The following is a 21,241-nucleotide window of genomic DNA, read 5'->3' as shown; positions in this document are numbered from 1 at the left end:
ATTTCAAGCGTTACAATAAAACACAATTATAATGAGCTGGAATGACAAAGACGCAATCCCATTTTTTGACTCAATAATAATTAGCATTATTAACGTGATTTATCGTTCATTGCGGTTTTCTTAACGTTAATTCAAGACATGCTAATATTTCCTGCTATACATAACAGTTGCATCCTGGTTCTTTTGCTGTAGGTCACTGCGGCTAGACCAAGTGTAGCAAAAGTTGGCCCTTGTTCCAACCCAGTTCCAAATGGTTTGAACCAATTAATACTCCATCCAGACCCTAATGTAGGCAATTATTTCATTTTACCTGTTAAACCTGGAACTGAACACCCCTCCAGGACCATGATTGGACACCACTGAGGTAGACCACTGGAGTGAGTTTGAGCTACAACACTTGAAGTGATTAGGTACCAGCATATCACAAATTAAAGTAAAAGCCACGTTTTCATCTGCCATTGGGATTGACTTGAAAGCGATCTGAAATCAGACTTGTTTATTTCCATCAGGCTGTCAGAACTCGATCTCTCCAGCGCTGATGGTGTAAGTTACCTAATGAATGTCTAAAATGAAGGACGTGAGGGGTTTCAAATCTCGGATTGCTGAAAAAACAATATGCAGGCTGAACACACACACACAGATATATATATATATATATATATATATATATATATATATATATATATATATATATATATATATATATATAAATTAAATAGAAAGTAGTTTCACTGTCCCGATACCTTTATCATTCATTTATTACTCAAATCCTGATTATTATTATTATTATTATTATTATTATTATTATTATTATTATTATTATAATGAGATTCCTCCATCTCATTCTCTTCTTACTTACTGTCTTTTGTACATGGATACAGGCAGTACAGTGAACAGCCTCCATAGGGCCCTGACAAAAAGCGGAAGTGTAAGCAGACGGAACCGCCTTGCAGGAGAGAAAGAATCAGAGAGCGTTGTGAATAATACATCAAAACTATATATTGATACTTAATTATTTTTAAAATTAGAACCCCTGTATCCCGCTTCCGTCACCATGATTCTGCTCGAGATCAACAACAGAATTATCGAGGAGACTTTGGCTCTGAAATTCGAGAGTGCGTCCAACGGGTAAGGGATTGCAATTATATATATATATATATATATATATATATATATATATATATATATATATAATGCATATGTCCAGTGCATGGAATAACGTTTGCATATAGTGCTTCGCCATCTGTTGTTCAGGTATTTGGGCAGGGCTGATGAAGGTAATTTACCAATACCATATTTGTGTAAATCAATGATAAATGTATTATTTCACAGAGATGCTACTAGTGACAATCCATAATCGAAAACATGAATGCGGTAGTAGTTTGAACTGTAGAAGTAGGTAGAATAATTCGACTGTTGTCGAGTATATTAGTGGTAGAATAAATAAATAAGGTCCACATCCGGCCTTATTAAACCACGGCATTAAAAATCCTCGATCCGTTTTTGGTGTCAAAGAATGAGCACAAATGCATTCGAGGTAAAACTTGTAGGTAAGGATTGAAGTAAAGATAGTTGATACTAGGGATTCTGTACGAAATGTAACAGCATATACCGTGCTCTGTGCAACTCCGATTGATTAAAGCGTAAGAAATTTGATTTTAATTATATGATTATAGTTAGAAATAAACCCGAGTTATGGCAGGGTACTGTGCATTCAAATGATATTCCAGCTGTTTAATTATGAAGTAACATCACAAACAATCAAAGCATTTAAATGATGGCAATAATTTTGCACAGACTAGGAAGCAGATACTTCCGCATTGAGAGACCTGCGGTGAACAGTTTTCGGTACTACTAGATAACGGTTTATTCTTAGTTTGACTTTTTAGTTATTCGTTTGTTTTACATTTTAATACCTTATCAAACATGTCTGTCGATCCAGGCTCGTGTTACTTTTTTTTTTTTTTTTTATTTCTGTTTAGTTTTTTTCTTCGTCCTTTCCACCAGCCCCCTCCCTTTTTTTATATATATTTGCTTCCGCATTCCACAGCGTCTCGTTCAAGTTCAGACAGGGACATAGCAGCGGCATGTTCTCAGCCCAGAAAAATTCAGAGTAATGTTGTGAGCGTGGCTTAAACTGACCGCGAAAGAGGCCACGACAAGATATGTTTCAAGCTCATGTTTAAAAATGTATTTCATGCTGTTTAAAATCATCAACTGTCCAGTTTCACTCAACTTTGCATTTTGAGTCCAAGGCCTTTTTATGCTGTGTTGTGATTTTGGGGCAGCTAGGCTACCCTTTTGAGAAGGGTTGGTTGGCCAGAACATCTGGAGTATCATGAAGGTGATCAGCAGGTGGTTTCAGCTGCAGTTTTATATGTGTATTTTGAAATGCATAACCCCGTTTAATAATTTTCCATTGTTCAGGAAGTTTCCCTATTAAATCTATTTTCCCCAGGCAGTTTGCCAAACCAAAAAAGACCAAGCATATTGCAAGTGTGCAAACACAGCTGTCTCCAAATTGGGGTACAAGAAAGGAATGGAAAGTTTCTTCTGCAGGTTAACCTAGTGTTGATGATAAATCAATTTTCTTCATTTTATTAAAATTGATACTTGATTTCAAAAGGAATATAATGAGAGTTAAGTTAGGCTCACCACACATATGTATCAAAGTAGTCCTGCCTAGAAAACCATTGTCAACATTTTTGTGTTTTATTTTTACTATGATTCACCCGTGCTTTCTATCACAGTAAAAACTGTTTAGGTAAGTGAAAAGTAGAGTACAGTTGGGCAGGTTTGGTATATTCTCAGTTATGTGGGTGTTTCAACTTAGGTAATGTATTCCAGCAAGATTATTGTTTAATATAACCTTATTAAAATAAACGTACATTTTAACAGTGTTTATACATACGTGAACATGCAGGGATAAAACAGAATTGCAAAAGATGATGATAAAGCTAAATTCTGCCTTTGAGTCATACATAAGGCTGGATTCACAGACCTTTATTTTTTTAATGTATTTTTATATTACATGTTAATGTTTTATTCCATTTGTATGGATTACCTGTAAAATAGGATTTTCAATCAATTATAAACACGTAGCTATGGTGACATCACCAATAAATTATGCAAATGAGTACCATCAAAGGTTCAAACCTTCCTTCGGTAATGTGTTCTGAACCTTCAGAGGTCAAAATGTACCCTTCGTTGCAGCCCTAGTTCCTACTGTAGACAAAGGCAATGTAATAGTATTGTTTTATTAATTTAAATATGTTTTTTACTCTGTGTGACTGAGGGTTTGTGAATTAAAAGGATATGTGTATTTGTACATTAATATATATATATATATATATATATATATATATATATATATATATATATATAGTGCCTTGCAAAAGTATTCAGACCCCTGACCAATTCTCTCATATTACTGAATTATAAATGGTACATTGAAATTTTGTTCTGTTTGATATTTTATTTTAAAACTGAAACTCAAAATCACTTATTGTAAGGTGACATTGGTTTTATGTTGGGAAATATTTTTAAGAAAAATAAAAAACTGAAATATCTTGCTTGCATAAGTATTCAACCCTTGTGCTGTGGAAGCTCCCAGTTTACACAGATGAAAGAAATTGCCCTAACGAGGACACAATTACCTTACAGTTGGCCTCCACCTGTGAACCATTAAAGTTGCTGTCACATTTTCTGGATAAAAACCCCACTGTTGAAGGATCATTGGTCAGGCTGTGAATCTGAAGGAAAATGAAGACCAACGAGCATTCTACAGAAGTTAGAGATAAAGTAATACAAATGCATAGATTAGGGAAAGGGTACAAAATAATATCCAAGTGTTTGGATATCCCAGTGAGCACAGTTGGATCAATAATCAGGAAGTGGAAGGTGCATCACACCACCCAGGCACTGCCAAGAAAAGGCCGTCCCTCAAAACTCAGCGCTCAAACAAGAAGGAGACTTGTGAGAGAAGCCACAGAGAGGCCAACAATCACTTTGAAGGAGCTACAGAGTTCAGTGGCTGGGAGTGGAGTAATGGTGCACCAGTCAACCATATCAAGAGCTCTGCATAACACTGGCCTGTATGGGAGGGTGGCAAGAAAGAAGCCGTTACTCATAAAGTACCATCTGAAAGCACGTCTGGAGTTTGCCAGAAAGCATGAGAGTGACCCAGCTGCGATGTGGGAAAAGGTTTTGTGGTCAGATGAGACCAAGATAGAGCTTTTTGGCCAAACCTCAAAGCGCTATATGTGGCGCAAACCTAACACTGCCCATGCATAACACTGCCCATGACTTAAAGCTGTTATTGCAGCGAAAGGTGGCTCTACCAAATATTAATGTGTGGGGTTTGAATACTTATGCAAGCAAGATATTTCAGTTTTTTATTTTTCTTAAAAATATTTCCCAACATAAAACCAGTGTCACCTTACAATAATTGATTTTGAGTTTCAGTGTTTTAAAATAAAATATCGAACAGAACGAAATTTCAGTGTACCATTTGTAATTCAGTAATATGAGAGAATTGGTCAGGGGTCTGAATACTTTTGCAAGGCACTGTGTGTGTGTGTGTGTGTGTGTGTGTGTGTGTGTATATATATATTCTTTAAGTTTGAATCACCAATTATTTTACCCCCGATTTTCTCCCAATTTGGAATGCCCAATTATTCAAACCGGCTCACCGCTGCAACTCCCATACTAACTCGGGAGAGACGAGGACGAGCACTTGCGTCCTCTGAAACGTGTGCCGTCAGCCAACCGCTTTTTTTTGCACTGCAAGACCGCTGTGAAGCCATTACAGAACTACAGCATCGAAGGAACACACAGTTCTGATTTGCACACAGGCACTGCCCAGACTAATTTGTTCAACCTGTTTAAGAATTGTGCCAGGGACACACAAGCAATATGCATTGCCAGTTTCAGTTGATGTCAAAAGAACTGAATTGATCAGCAATTCATAACAATTTTTTACTTTTCTAGTAAAAATGTATACACGTGACAGTACTGGCCTGAGCTATCCAAAGCTATCGCTCAGGAACGCTCTCCAGAATTTGTGTTCACTGTTGTCCTGAGTCATACATTAACTCATTTAACATTTTGTCGTTTTCAGGAACAAGCCTGATGCTGTAGAAGTCACATTTGCTGGTAAGTTTATTCCTTACATTTTTATAAAGAGGTTATTGAAACGCTCGGAAGTCAGAAAGAACAGTCTCAAAAGTAAGGATTCTGCCAGCAGACCATTCTGGATAGCAGACTTTAGATTTCCACCCACAAGTTCCCTAAAGCAATTGCAGCCGGTAATCATAGGGGAATGTATATCGCAGTGCACCCGTAGTGGCTCTACACACAGCCCAATCCCTGTATGTTATCAGTTCCGATTGTATGCTTATTTGCGGTTCTATGCTGCAGTGTAAGATCTTTAAGTGTCTGTTTTTTTTACGTTTCGCATCTCATAAACTTAAGTAATAGAGTTCATTGTCACACATGCTAACAAAGTGACATACAATTATTATGGGAAACCTCTGACCTCCAGGCCCAAACTTCGTTCCTGTTTCGTTTTCAAGTAAATCCGTCATAACACCCATCCAACATCGGCCCATTCTCTGTTTAATTCTTTCTCAAAGTAGGTGCACCAATGAACAGAAACAATTTGTACAAAAAGTATGATATTGCAAGCATATTCAAGGAAATATGTTCAATTCGGTCGTGCTCAACACAGTGTTAATGCTATGATGATGATGTTGTATGGCTAAGGTAATGGCTGCAGATACTGGAATAGACTATTCTAATGAGATCTAAATTTGGTCAGCTGAGGTCTATTGGAGTCAATCAGGAAAGTCTTGTCATAAATTTTATTTAGCAATAGTGCCGCACAAAAGGATTATTCGGATAAGCGCTCCACAGGTGAGTCACTGGTGTTGACTGGGCTAATTCACCATTCTAAGTGAAAAGTGAAGAAACAGCTGCTTGGGTTTGTGATGGTTGTTTCAGTAATCCACACAAATCCAAGCTATGGATGCTAGTAGGTTATGATCGGTTAATTTTTTTGTCAACTCATTCAGCTGTTTTTTGCTGTCCAGTCAGTTTTCAGTAAACTGAAATTAAAGTTTAGAACCAGGAAAAACCTGAATTGCATTTGTGCAGCCAAGGGAACGGGACATGCCACAACTAGACATAATGTAGAAAGAATCAAATAATGTATTAAGATACATAAACTTCAATCAACATACCAATAGAATGCAGCAATAAAGTAATCGGATGACAAAACTAATTTCAATACATGCAAATAAAGTAAACTGACCTGTTAACAGAAGCATCTGATTTAAAGCAGTTTCCAGATATTTCTCTGCAGTATCCCTTTCGCTTGTTTTGCAGCTTCACAGTGGTTCGGGACATCGGCTAATATTTTATTTCTTTCAGTACTTTGTTTCAATGCATCTGGCTGTTTGTCAGTTTAGCATCATTATTACGTTTTGTATTAGGTTTAAAGATTAATTTAACTCAAAAACCTCCAGTGTCATCTTTTCACTTCTTGTGATGCATTTTAGAAATCAAAACAGCCCTAGACAGCTGAATAACCAGACTAAGTATGAAGCCGTGGTTATCCCTACTGAAGGCAGTCAAGTAAGTCTTGTCATAACTTTTGATTTATGTTACCATGTTAAAATTAAGGGGTGTTAATATAAACCATCTACATACAGCAAACTGCGATGAGCTCCCAAAAATGCCACTGACTCAGTGCTGGGACTGATGACATTTTTTTATTCTACAAAAAAATGTGGTTTTGGTTCGGTTTTATCTTTTGTCAATATCGTTTGGTTTGGAATTTTATGCCAACGTCGGTTTTAAAAAAATCATAACTGTTGCATCCTTAATCCAATCAGCTGTTTCTTCACTTGTTTCGCTTGGAATGGTAAACTAATTTTGCTTCATAGTCACATGAAACAATGTTAACATATTGAATTGCATACTGCTTTGTAGTTTTCCGTATGCTTAATGAAAAACTGACAAATTGAAAAATGTGACATTTCGAAGTCTAACATGAAATACTGTACTACTATTATGGCTTCCGGTAGACTTGCGATATCATTTGGTAGTTACATTAGGGATCCTATTTTTAAGCAAAGGTAGTTTTTCAGAGTGGAATAAAATATTTTTATGTAATTGTTGGAAAGATCAGTTAAATTATTATTCTTGCTAGTTTTATACCATACAATTCCTCTCTGAAAATGGGCCTTTGCATGTGTGACAGGGCCTTATTTGTCTTGATAGCTTTAATGTCAAATCTGTGATGGAGCAGATTTTATTTTGACATCCTCTTCTCCTGCAGATTTCGATGGTGTCCTCTACCACATCTCCAACCCCAATGGAGAAAAATCAAAGGTGATGGTCAGCATTTCTCTGAAGTTCTACAAGGAGCTGCAAAACCATGGAGCAGACGAGGTGCGTACACATCCGCAAGGAAGTGCTTGGTTCAGCAGTGCCTAGTCCTGGCATATGAGAACTGCATGTTACTGTCGGTGCTGGTAACGGAAGGGGGAGGACTCATTTCCAATATCGTGCAAGAGCTAGCAAATTAGTACAGTTTGCTGTTGGTGCTGGGAGCAAAATCCCTGAATAAGCAGAGTATATTTAGCTCTGGCTGTTGCTTTTCTTTTAGGAAAGCAAATTAGTATGGCAATTAAAGTGGAGCCCCAGGTATTGTCACGTTTATTTTTTTCTTAAGCTTTTTACCATCAAAATGAACTGAGAATTTAATGTGTCAGTGGAAGTCATTCAATCATTTATTTAACCAGCAAAGACAGTTGAACAAATTCAGATTTTCAGTGACATCCTGACCTAGTGGCTCACAAACTGCAGCAATAAGTATACAAAAATCACATCGGACAAAATCTAGATCATGCAATACAAACAACAAAGAGTCTACTTTATGACTAACACAAATACAGAAGTAATTAACTCCAACCTTCTTTAAAAGGCATTCTGACCATTTGCAGCTTTTTAAAAAAAAAAATCTTTTGACATTTTGCAAGCAAGATTTTAAGCAGTATGACTGACCATTTCCTAATTCTGTTTACCATCTGCTGAACAAAATTATTTATTTTATATGTTACAATTTTTCTAACAAACAAACTGCAGCTCCACGTTGTTTTGATGAAACGATAGATCTTAATAAAATAATAGAATAATGCATACTATGGTAGTATAACATGTATATTGTACAACTTTAGGGTGTTCTTTTAAAGTTGTAAAATTATAAAAAAATGTAAAAAAAAAAAAAAAAAAAAAAAATTAAAATTGTTATCGTACCATGCAAATTTTATAATGGCCCATCCCTAGTGTGTAATGTCCCATTCTCTTCACTGCACAAATTTGGTTTTAAACTTTCATTTCGATAAAACCAATTGGACAGCCAAACAGCTGAAAGAATTGATAAAAAAAAAAACGAACTGGTTATGACTTACTTGCATCCCTAGTAAAATGCTCTTATTAAAAACAGATGTAATTTCTGTAAACCTCACAACTCCGGACTATACTCCATCTGTAAACCTCACAACTGGACTAGATGGCACAGAACTGTACCACTACTTGCATCTTCTTGTACCTGTACTGAACTGCCACATATTTTGCTGTATTCTACTACAGCTTTTAATTATAACTATTTTCTGTATCTTTTTACTCTCATTTTCTGTTGATTTTACTCTTAAAGGTATCCGTATCCATGCTTTTTGTAATTGCTTTGATTTGAAATCGTTCTTATCCATTTGTCGTACTTACTATGTGCTCTTAATGGAATTTACTCTTGTAAGCAAATATCATTACTATAAGTTTAGCTGCTCTTAGTCGAATTCGCTCTTAAAGGTAATTGTTTACTGTATTACTTTATTTTGCTCTTATTTGAATTTGATCTTATTTTCTACTGATTTTACTGTACTTTTATAACTGCTCTTATCTGTAAGGTGATATTGTATAATGTGGTGCTTTGTATTGTGATACTTTGTAACAACTGTAAGTCGCCCTGGGTAAGGGAGTCTGCTAAGGAATAAATAATAATAATAATTATTCTGGTATATGTTGATCAAATCAGTCCCACTGAATTAAGGTTTCCCCATGTCATTGTATCAAAGGCATTAATTTTACCCTTTCTTTCTGCAGTGGTTACTGTTAAGACTGGTACAACATTATATGTGATACCTGTCTTAGCAGTCACCAGTTGACTTGGTTTCAGATGTGGTTCCCAGCCCATCAGAAACATTGGAGAGCTCTGTAGCACTATAAAGAGGGTTGGCTCTCACTTGCTTCTAATTCAGCACTTCTGCATGGAAGGTTGCTGCTGTTTCACAAAGATGCCATTTATGGAAGAGCATGATTGCTGTGGTTTATGCATGAAACAGGAAGTTCAGTCTGAGTCATGTCTGTGGTAGGAAGTTTAAGGTGGACTGGCCCATAGCTAAACATGCTTTGTATAAAGGAGTTTTTTTTTTTTTTAAGGTGGTCTGTGGTCATCCTGAAATTGGTTGTATGTTGCGGACTCTGTCAGTCACAATCTTAAGATGGCTTGCAGTGTTTATTCAGGAGTGAGCAAATACACTTAACTACACAGGCCTGTAATGAAAGCAGATGTTGTAAACCAATGTTAAAACCATTTTCTTACCTCTTATTAGAGTAGTGTTAACATTATTGCTAGTCCCCTTCTATGTGATTATAATTTTTGGTTCTTGCTTTAAAAAAAAATATATATATATATAAATATTTGCATGTCATGAATTGTATATACAGTGTATATATATATATATATATATAGATATAGATATAGATATAGATATAGATATAGATATAGATATAGATATATATAGATATATATATATATATATAGATATATATATATAGATATAGATATAGATATAGATATAGATAGATATATATAGATATATATAGATATATATAGATATAGATATATATATATATATATATATATATATATATAGATATATATATATAGATATAGATAGATAGATAGATATATAATAAATTCATGACATATTTGACTAGGAACATGAATGATCTGATCCATACTACTTTTATCCCCCAACTGAAAATTCAAATTATATTCCTCTGTTCTGAGCCCTAAATTTCACAGTTCATTATTGATGTAAATAATATATAAATATGATGCAAATTAATTTACACAAGGGATGGACAAAAACAGAAACACCTACGATATGTAGCACATACTATGGTCGGGATAGACACATGGCTGAATAACCTGGACATGTCAGTCTGTAATGTATCAGAGCTTAATGTAAAATGTTCATATAAAATAATAAAGGACTTTCATCAGTCAACCATTCTGTCAGGCCGTTTCGTTTTGCTTCTCCAGCCCACCTTTGTTCCTCAGCCCAGTTTCTGAGCTCTCGCAGCTCCTATAGCTCCAGTAGATTTTCTAAGGTGACTCAGGACTTATTTGGTGATTAGTCAATCTTTAACTATGACTGCATGCAAAATCTAATTTAATTATAATTCTGATGTTTGTTTGTTTTTTATTAACAGCTGCTGAAGAGAGTCTATGGGAATTTCATGGTGTCGCCTGAAACAGGTAAGAGCTGGTGACTTGGAGCCATTCTGGGAATGTTTTAAAAACAAAAAATAAATCTAATCGCTGAAGTAAAAAATCTGGATGAAGTTTATTAATATAATATAATCTTGTAAGTGCTTAGACAGCACAGCTGTATTCCACGTCATTGTATTCTGTTAACTTTTAGTACTTCATGGGAGCATGTGACAGTCTACATTTCTGGCACCAGGAGGTGTATATTTAATTGTGATACCTCAACACACCTTTGTCAAGCTGGTATTAATAAATATATCTTAATAGTTACTGCAATTGTTATGAACCTTGATCTAGGCAGTCTTTAGCCGAAGCGTATTAATTGTGTGTATTCTGTCCCCCGGGACCCCCTTGTAAATAAGACAATGCATCAAGAGTTGTACAAGAGGTTTACAATAAACAAAATAACATCCAGTCTATTACGTTGTCTTTTTTAGCAGCACAATCTGCCTACAGTTAATTTCGATTTGTCACCAACCCCACCCCCTTTTGTTTTTAGGGTACAATGTTTCTCTTCTGTATGACCTGGACAATATCCCTGCAAATAAAGAAGATGTGATCCACCAGGCTGGCATTCTGAAACGCAACTGCTTCGCCTCTGTGTTTGAGAAATACTTCAAATTCCAGGAAGAGGGCCGGGAGGGCGAGAAGAGGGCTGTCGTCCACTACAGAGAGGATGAAACAATGTATGTGTACAGTGCAGCCAGTCTAACACAATCTGAGATCAGCAGGATAATAGGTTTTTGCCTGCATTTTATAGTTATCTGATTTTTCAGTTGAATCTTTTGGATTGTACAGAAGTGTATAGAATGCTGTAAGATTTGATATGAAAGGCATTAAATCATTAAATCATTCAATAAATCATTGTTCTGCTGCTGTACCTCCTGCTTAATAACTTAAGTTTCTACATGTGTGGGTGCTTGGAAATGTTGGTATGACATGAGAGGCAGTTTTATTATATAGTTATTAAATACAATTTAACAGTTTTTAAATCTAAATACTTTATAAGCCAATGGGAACAAAACCACCATTTTGTTTCACAAAAGGATGTGGGAGAATATAGTTAACAAACAAAGAAATTGGATGTATAGTAATATAGAACACAACTGTGAAACTGTAGTCATTTTCTGTAGAACTCAACTGCAATTTACAGTACATTTCTAGTCTGGTAAGTAGAATAATCAATTATATGTGTTTTATTGAAATTAAAGTGTGTCCCCACATGTATGCATCTGTGTCATTATGTAGTCTAAATTAGCATAAACATTTGGTAATTATGCTTAAAGCACAGTGGCTGTTTCAGTAAAGCTAACAATCTCTCCCTGGCAGGTATCTTGAAGCGAAGAAGGACAGGGTGACTGTGGTTTTCAGCACAGTGTTCAAGGATGATGATGATGTAATAATCGGGAAGGTGTTCATGCAGGTAAGGTTGATTTGAGATGTTCTAGTACTATTTTCAGTGGAGTTTTACAGCTGTGTGGGGCTGAAGCACAAGAGACGCACACAAATAAGACTCCCGTTGCACAGCAGTTTGAGCCATTCAAGGTTTTATTGTTAGCTTAATTTGGCCCACCTCCTTTCTATAGGTGGAGTCATTGAGACTTGATTTTGATCCATTAACCTCTGAGTAAAGCCTAGACTGGATTATTTGTATTTGTCAACCCTAGAACCTCGGTTTGTTATTGGCTGTTTCGTTCTTGTCTTTCTTTATTGGTAGTTGGCATCTTGCTGCACCACGGTTATTAGAGCAAGTGTTACAAAACATTTCCTCACCTCTCTCGTTGAGCAGTTGAGTTTGGTTCCCAGTTCCTCTTATCTCTAGCTGTCAGGCTGTAGTGCTGGGTACAGCTATGGATTTATGAATTTATGGAAGCAGTGTTTTTCTGCACTTGGACATGATCAGTTTACAGTGCAAATCAATCTGACTGGTGGCATCATAAACCTTATATCCTTGATCTTGCCAGCTGCTTATTTAAATACATAGTTTCAGTTCTGATAGCACAGAATGGTTGACCATGAGTACCTAACAATTCCAATTAGGCATCACTGTTAAGGGATCTTATATGCTTTTGAAAATCCTCGGCCACTGCTTTTTCAACTGCTTAAATTTTAGATGCCAGCTTCATATTTCAGTGTTTTGCAAAATCCTCCAGCAAAATTGGCCTTGCATATGGCTGTGTTTCATGATTCTCTTGTAAGTTTTGTAGCAAACCAAATGACACACAGATGTTTTGTGGCATACAGAATTGCAAGAAAGCTGAAAAATAAAATATAATACAGTAGATCCCAGAGTCAAGCAAAGATGAAAATGAAAGTAGCCACTAAACAATTTTTGTAATGTTTTGTAAAGTTACAAATACAATGTAAAGATAACCATTGTGTACATAATTAAGTGCATTAAAATTCTTATGAGATGACTGTAGGTAATTTTTGTTTGTTTCTTTCCCTAATATAGGAGTTTAAGGAGGGTAGGCGTGCCAGCCACACAGCTCCTCAGGTCCTGTTCAGTCACAGAGAGCCTCCCCTTGAGCTGAAGGACACTGACGCCGCTGTCGGAGACAACATTGGGTACATCACCTTCGGTATGGAACTTTGTGAACACTGTACTGTATAAAACTTGGTACGGGTCTGAAATATTAGTTGTCTTAACTAATGTATTCTTCTTTAGATTCACTTTGTATATAATTTCTGTCAAGCATCACCCATGAATGTTGGAAATATCAGATTTGTTCTATATGAATTTTGTATTTCTTACACCCACTAGGGGCAGGGTGTTGCAAGGGGACAATTTAATGGTTACACTCTAGGTGCATTAACCCTTTGCAGTCCATTTATTAATCGCGCGTCAGGCACGTCAGGTCTAATTAATTTTCACACGCGCAGTTAATTTTAGACGCGCTGTTTAAAAGTATTTCTTTCCACAGTCAAACGGGTTTAAATGGCCCGGCATATCAACAAAGCACTCACTAGGCATCTCCAGCCCCGCCCCACCCTTTCGTTTGCTATAGCGTTCACCTATGTAAGAAATAAATAATAATAATAATAATAGTCTTACATACCGATCGATCATCTCCGGATCACTCGTTTTATTACCAAACTCCTCAATAATGCGATCCAAGTCATTATTTTATTACTATAACATCTCAAAAAAGCTCTGCAAATGTCCGTGTTTTCTGTGCGCTGATTCAGTCAGCCAACTTGTTTACTTACGACCGCCCCCGTTATCTGATACCAGATACCATGTATGACTATTCATGAGATACGCCTTTTTTTTTTTTTTCCACTTGTCTCGGCTCCTGTCGCTCCCACTCGGCAATTGAATGGTTTTCTCGGCTTTTTCCGGAGAAAAAACGACTAGACACCCGTTTATTGCGTTGCTATAATGATGTCGGACCCAGTCCGACAAAGGACCTGTGAGGAATAATTGCAATGTCGGACCCAGTCCGACAATGGACCGCAAAGGGTTAAGCTTCTTTTAAAAAGTCATCAGGATGTTATGACTGAAGAATGCATTCAGATAACTGATATTGCATACCCATACCAAGTTGCTGTTTTTAACAGATGTATCTAATAGACAAAATACTAAATAAAATGTATGTTGTATTTGCATAGAGGAGCAATGCATTTGCTGGCACCAACTTTTTATGAATACACTAAGGTTCTGTTTTTAAAGAGAACTAGATTTCCAAATAAACTGACCATTTCATGAACAGAACTTCTTTCACCTAGATTTTAATGTTTGGAAGTATACAGTACTCTCTGAATGCAGTGTGAATAATCAAAGGTGTCAAGCTTTTTTCTTGAAAGATTTCCTAATGTTGACATTTTAAAATGTATTTGTTTTATAGCATGGAAACTTGTATCATAAACATGCCCGTTTGTGAAATAGGCAATTACAGAATTCATATCCCCCTAGCTAGTGTTCCACCAATAGTTAAACAAGCATTTATTTTTGATCATGATAAACTAGACATGATTATTCTCTCTCTCATCTCTGTATTCTTCAGGGAACAGATTCGCTTCACACAGGCAGTTAGCTAGTCCTAAAAGTCAGATATCAATTATTGATGTCCCTTGTTGGAAGGTGTAATGTTTCTGTAATACACACATGCTGACACCTCCCATTGTACTGGTGCTTTGAATTATGAATGGAGCCATGGCCTCATGCTATTGGGTTTCATACTGTATTGACTATAACATGGATTGATTGGGATCGCGTGCCACAGGGAGTAACAATAAACTCCAGCTGCACATTGGGGTGCTCTTCCAGCTGGTAACCAGTTAGCTTTACTTAAAGAATAAACGATACATCTAAAAGGATGAATTGAGGGTTACCTCAGTGTCTGCTGTGTTAAATGAAGTCGAACCCTACTGCAATCATATATGTGGTTCCTCTTCAGAGCAAGAAACTTATTTCAATCGCAGACTTTTTGTCCTATACGTGCTGCTGATTGATTTCTTTTTACATTTATTTTCAGTGGTGTGAAGTCGAGTGAGTTCTAGTAAGGTAACTGTATGTGAGCCTCTACTGAATAATTAATGTTGGAAAAGTGTGTGAGTTAGCTAGTCCTAAGAGGCAGGCATCAATAAATGTGTGTTTGTGTTTCTTTTTCTTACTCTTGTTTCTTCTTTCAGTTCTGTTCCCTCGTCACACCAGTGCAAATGCCAGAGACAACACCATCAACCTCATCCACACCTTTAGGGACTACCTGCACTACCATATAAAGTGCTCCAAGGTAAGGGGTGAAGCACTTACAGTGTAGGGAGGCAATTTTGCCACTCCTGAGTCAAGAGCACTGAAAATGTTCTAACAAAAACAGTTGAATAAAATGGTTTTAACAGTATAAAACTTGCTCTACTCAATAGTTTTAACTGCCTCCATAGACCGTAACAGCGCTCGACAATTTCACTGCACCCAGTGAAAGAGATTTCCTTTAACCTGACTGGTCAATACAAGGTCCTTAATCTCCGGTAAAGGACCTTGAATGTCATCGTTCAATCTATGTTTAAACTCTGTTCCAAATCAATCTGTTGTAAATGCAGTATTCATGTATTTTACCTTTTTTTCTACTTGATGAAAGAAAGTCTCCGTTCTTTAACACGCCCTCTGAACCCCTTGTTTACTAAAGTATGTTTTACGCTAGAGAACTGATTATGATAAAACTTGGTATGGTGACCAAATTACATGACTGCAGAAAACATATTCTGGTTATATATATAGTGTGTGTATGTATATATGTATGTGTGTGTGTGTGTGTGTGTGTATGTATATATATATATATATATATATATATATATATATATACAACTAACTAATAATGTACATTAACATGTTTATTTTATTTATTTATATATATATATATATATATAAAAATAAATAAAATAAACATGTTAATGTACATTATTAGTTAGTTAATAATATATAATAGGCCAGCTAAAACTGCAAATACCAGAGCCCTATGGATACATATATATATATATATATATTTTCAATTAATATTTATTTTAAATAGCGCCTTTCATAGTGGACCACCATCACAAAGAGGTTTACAAGATGCAGTAACAACAAGAAAATCCATAATACTTTAAATACAGAGAAATGCGTAATACATGAAAATAGCATAATACATAGTAGCAACAACACAGCAGCTAATAGCAGATATGAGGCTTAAAGAGCATGGAAAGCAAGAGAGAACAGGTGGGTCTTGATAGTTGATTTAAAGCAAGCGACAGTGGGAGTGTCACGCACCAAAGCTGGGAGAGCTTTCTCCAAGTGTGGTGCACTTTTGCTTAGGGATAATAAGCGGGCCAGAGTCGGAGGACCTCAGTTTGCAGGCAGGGACATAGCGGGTCAGCAAATTGAGGAGGTACTCAGGACCTGTGTGATGAAGGGCATTGTAGGTGAGCAGGAGAGTTTTGAAAGTAATCCTGAACTTTTACAGGTAGCCAGTGCAGCTGGGCAAGACGGGGGGTTATGTGATCACGTTTTTTACATCTGGTAAGGAACCTGGCAGCGGCATTCTGAACCAGCTGCAGTCGTCGGTTTATAGTGTGTGCCGGGAGACCACCATGTAGAGAGTTGCAGTAATCGAGTCGAGATAAATTGTGTCTTGTGTAAGATGTTTAAACAAAACTCACTTTTTAGACATTGGGTATGTGTCCCTGGTAAATTTAATTTGATAAAAAAAATGTTCTGGGTGATATTTTTTTAATTTGAGTTTCTAGCTAAAAAAATAAAAAAAAGTTACTTTTATTTGTAATTCACATTAAGCACATGATTCTATGTTTTAAAAAACAAAAACAAGAAATACATTATCTAGGCATTTATATGTGTTGCATACTCTTCCTCTATCAAGGAGAGGATTTTATTTGAGCTTCTGGGTTTTATAGTGTACTGTGGCCAAAAGTTATAGTATCTGTGGCCAAAAGTTTCATCACCTAGAATTTTAGGATTGAGAAAAAACTATATGAAAGTGTCACAAAGACGGCCGGAGTGGGTGGCGTCAGACCAGAGCCAGGAAATAAATAAACAAAACGAGAGGTAGAGTTTGGTGAAGCTGAGCGAATGCTTTCGCTCAGCATTTAATAAATAAACAGAACAGAAAATAAAAGGTTTTAAACACAAAAACAGGACACGGCACTATACGCCAAAATAAAGAGACAAACAAAACAAACACGGTGAGTGAAACACTTAAATTTACGTTCTTACTTTCTTTTACTATTTAGTTTCTCCTTCTCCACACTCGTTCTCCACTCACCGAACACCCAACCCCAAGTGAAAGAAAATGTGTCTATATGTACTGTTGTGCTGGGATTCAATTACTAATTAATTATTCACTTGAATCCCAGCACGTGAATTCATTACATGCAACCCCGTGCTCACATATTGAAGTGATTTGTGCCCTCCTCGTGCCTAAATATAAATCTACATTTTTAAATACACGTGAAACAGACATTGTTTATATCGCGTGTACCAATGACTATACACCAACATTAACACACGCAACATACAACACAAAATGCACACAGGGGCGGGCACTTCGTCACAGAAAGTAATTTGAGATTTTATTTAACATCATGTAACCAAAAGAAACTACAAAATGATATCTCAAGAGTCTTCTGAAAGCCACAATAGTAGTACTGTATTTCATATTAGATTTCGAAATGTCACAGTTTTCAATTTTAGACAGTTTTTTATTGTTCAGTATATGGAAAACTACAAAGCGGTATGTAATTAAAGATGTTAACGTAACATTATTCAGCAGGTTTCATTCGACTTTATGAAGCAAAATTTGTTAATTCTATATGGTGATGCAAGATTTGGCCATAGCTGTAGACTCTCTAACATTAAAGTATTTAACTTTGACTTAACTTTTCATTTACGGCTTCCTCAGTAACGCTTGCCTTGACTTCCCCAGGCTTACATTCACACTCGCATGAGGTCCAAGACTTCAGACTTTCTGAAAGTGCTGAACAGAGCCCGTCCTGACGCAGAGAAGAAGGAAATGAAGACCATCACGTAAGAGTCCATGCAATATTTGAAGCGGAAGCACTGTATGGTTTCTAAGAGAATACTCTCAATGTATACGGAACCCACAGAAATTAGTTCATGTTCTATTAATACATTTGTTGTAACAACATGCATTTCTGTCCATTGAATGATTTTGCAGTCTTTTTATAACGCTTCTAACAGTCTTGAAGGTGTATCCAAAAGGTGTCTCTGTATTGACCAGCGTCAGGCATATAAATTGACTTCCACAGACACAATGCACAGTAATGACATTATTCAAATTGTTGCGTGTCTAGGTGTGGTGGTATGCAAATACAAATTTGGGAAGCATTCAAAATACCTTTTGAAATGTATCCTTGTTAAACCAACTTCCTACTTCTCCTTGCTGCTCTATTGAACTCACACAAAGGCAGGCAGTGTAGTCCTTTCTATACCCTGTGTGATTTTATTTTTTGAAATAAAGGGAATGGATGGGAATTTTATTCGGTGCAACCAATAGCGTGTTCAACAATTGAGAAACAAAGAGCTTCAAACTTGTATTGATATGTTCTCATTATCTGTAACCAAAAAAAAAAAAAAAATATATATATATATATATATATATATATATATATATATATATATATATATATGTGCTTGGTGCAACGTCAATGTGAGCCAAATGTACATGCTCCTGATACAAATACAGATGAGTAGGTTATAGATGACCCCTTTAAACTCTTACTGCCCAGCCAGTAACAGTTTCAAAAGAACATCATCTCATTTTCCTATAGTGTACTTTTGTATTTTTAATGGTATGGGGCATTACACCATTAAGCACCTGATGTTTATCTTTTTTAGCTGTAAATTTACGTACCCTTTCACAGTTGATGCAGCACAATAACTGTGCTTTAACAGCAAGCTGTTCCCAGTACACCCTGTTATTCATATTGCTCTTTCACCTCTTCCCCTACCTAATCTTTCTGGGCTGCAGGTGGTTAAGACCAGCCCACGTCGCTCTGTACAGGCACTTACTGTACTGGAGGTGTGCATGGATATTAGGATTGCAGGTGCTGGGGGATTCCGGGGAGCTCAAAAAATCTCACAGTTTTTCTTTTCTCTTTTGAAGAGATTGCACATGAACTCTTGTGGACGGTCAAATCATTAATTTACTCATCCCTCATAATAAGGCTCCTATTTATTTTTTTAAAAAAGTGCTGTATTCAAAACATTGGTTTTTTTTAATCTTCTACTGTTTTTGCTGTTTTATTTCCCTCTCTGTTAATGTTTGCAGAAGGAAGTTGATTACATTAGTCAGTGATTGCCAAGTATCCAGCAGTGCAACATAGCAAAGCCTATACCTGAAGGCTACCTGCCCTAGTTCTTCATGTCCTGGTTACATTGTCAGACATTTAGAGGATTCATTCTTTTAAAACGTGAGGCAGAGTAGTGGGTTGAATTTAACCTGTAAAATGTCATGTAATAGTTACTCATACTAATGTGGAACCCTAATAATCCAATACTGATATGGCTGTAGCGTGTTTAAGTGTGACTTACTGTGTTTCTTTGGTATCCAGGGGGAAGACTTTTGCATCTCGTTAAGAAGACAACGCTCAAACAGCTGGATCTGTCGTGTTACCAAGCACAAGCTCTCCACACTATTCTGGCCCAGTACAAAAGCCTCCAATTGGCCAGTAAATTCCATTTTATACAAGAAGTTGTGGACATTTGGAAAAAGAAGAAAAAAAAACAAAAGAAAATAAAAAGCTGTTCTTGCTTTTGCATAATGAATATAAAATCCTTAAACAAACCCTATATAAATGACTTTTTTGATAGAATGTGATCTTTTATTTCTTTGGACATTTGGTATTTTGCCTTGCAGCTTCTCTGCTGGTAATTAAGTGTTTGCTATAAGAATGCAGTATCCCCTTTTCTCTTTCACATCGCTGCCTAAGATGATGAAATGTATGTACCATTGACGAATCAAAAGGTGGTAAAAAAATAATAATAAATCTGTCTTAATAAAACCATTTGTACTATGTCTTTTTTACACACTGTTTAACATTTTAAATTAGCTTATGTACTGAAACAAAATATGAATACAGTGTCGAGAAAAAGTTTGTGAACCCCTTAGGATTTTCACATATTTCAAACCTAAAATGTTATTAGATCTTAATCTAAGTCCTAATAATAGATAAAGATAACCTGATTAAACAAATGACACAAAAACATAATACTTTCAACATTTATCCACAAATGATTCAACATTTAATATCCATGTGTGAAAAAGTATGTGAACCTTTAGATTCAGTAACTGGTGGCACCACCTTGAGCAGCAATGACTTCAACTAAGCGTTTCCTGTAACTGTTGGTCAGTCTGTCACATCGGTTTTGAGGAATTTTGGCCCATTCCTTCTTACAGAACTGCTTCAACTCGGTGACATTTGAAGGCTTCCTTGCATGGACGGCTCGCTTCAGGTCCTGCCATAACATTTCGATGGGGTTTAGGTCCAGACTTTGACTAGGCCATTCTTAAACGAGGAATTTCTTCTTCTGCAGCCATTCTTTTGTAGATCTGCTTGTATGTTTAGGATGTCTTACTGCATGACCCACTTTCAGTTCAGCTTCAGTTCACGGACGGATGGCCTAACATTCTCCTCTAGAATCTTCTGATACAATGCAGAATTCATGGTTTTGTCAATGATGGCAAGCCGTCCAGGTCCTGAGGCAGCAAAGCCCCAAACCATCACACTCCCTCCTCCATGCTTGACGCTTGAGGTTCTTGTGTTCGAACGCAGTGTTTGGTTTTTGCCAAACAACGTTTCTCATTCAGGCCAAAAAGTTCTACCTTTGACTCATCTGTCCAGAGAACATTGTTCCAGAAGTCTTGTGGATCATCTATATGCTCTTTGGCGAACTTCAGATGGGCAGCAATGTTCTTTTTAAAGAGCAGCGGTTTCCTCCTGGCTATCCTTCCATGAACACCATTCTTGTTCAGTCTTTTTCTGATAGTTGAGTCAAGAACACTCACATTAGCCAAGGCGACAGTGGCCTGCAGATCCTTGGATGTTACTCTGGGGTTCTTTGTGACTTCCTTGATGATTTTCCGGTTTGTTCTTGGAGAGATTTTGGTA

At 36.5% G+C, this 21,241-nt stretch overlaps 1 protein-coding gene across 1 annotated transcript; it reads left to right on the top strand.

Annotated features, from left to right (window-relative positions):
- Positions 1 to 894: 894 nt before the first annotated feature.
- On the top strand, positions 895 to 20,134 carry LOC117414152 (actin-related protein 2/3 complex subunit 2-B-like). The gene is made up of 10 exons (XM_034023918.3): positions 895 to 1,128; positions 5,120 to 5,154; positions 7,340 to 7,452; positions 10,561 to 10,606; positions 11,118 to 11,304; positions 11,948 to 12,041; positions 13,074 to 13,200; positions 15,254 to 15,354; positions 18,037 to 18,137; positions 19,685 to 20,134. The coding sequence occupies exons 1-10, from the start codon at positions 1,055 to 1,057 to the stop codon at positions 19,707 to 19,709; spliced, it is 903 nt and encodes a 300-aa protein (XP_033879809.2). The 5' UTR covers positions 895 to 1,054; the 3' UTR covers positions 19,710 to 20,134.
- The last annotated feature ends 1,107 nt before the right edge of the window (positions 20,135 to 21,241 follow it).

The sequence above is a fragment of the Acipenser ruthenus genome, chromosome 10 (assembly GCF_902713425.1).
Source record: "Acipenser ruthenus chromosome 10, fAciRut3.2 maternal haplotype, whole genome shotgun sequence".
NCBI lineage: Eukaryota > Metazoa > Chordata > Actinopteri > Acipenseriformes > Acipenseridae > Acipenser > Acipenser ruthenus.
Note: the sequence above shows the minus strand (reverse complement) of the source record. Positions and strands in the feature narration are given on the sequence as shown.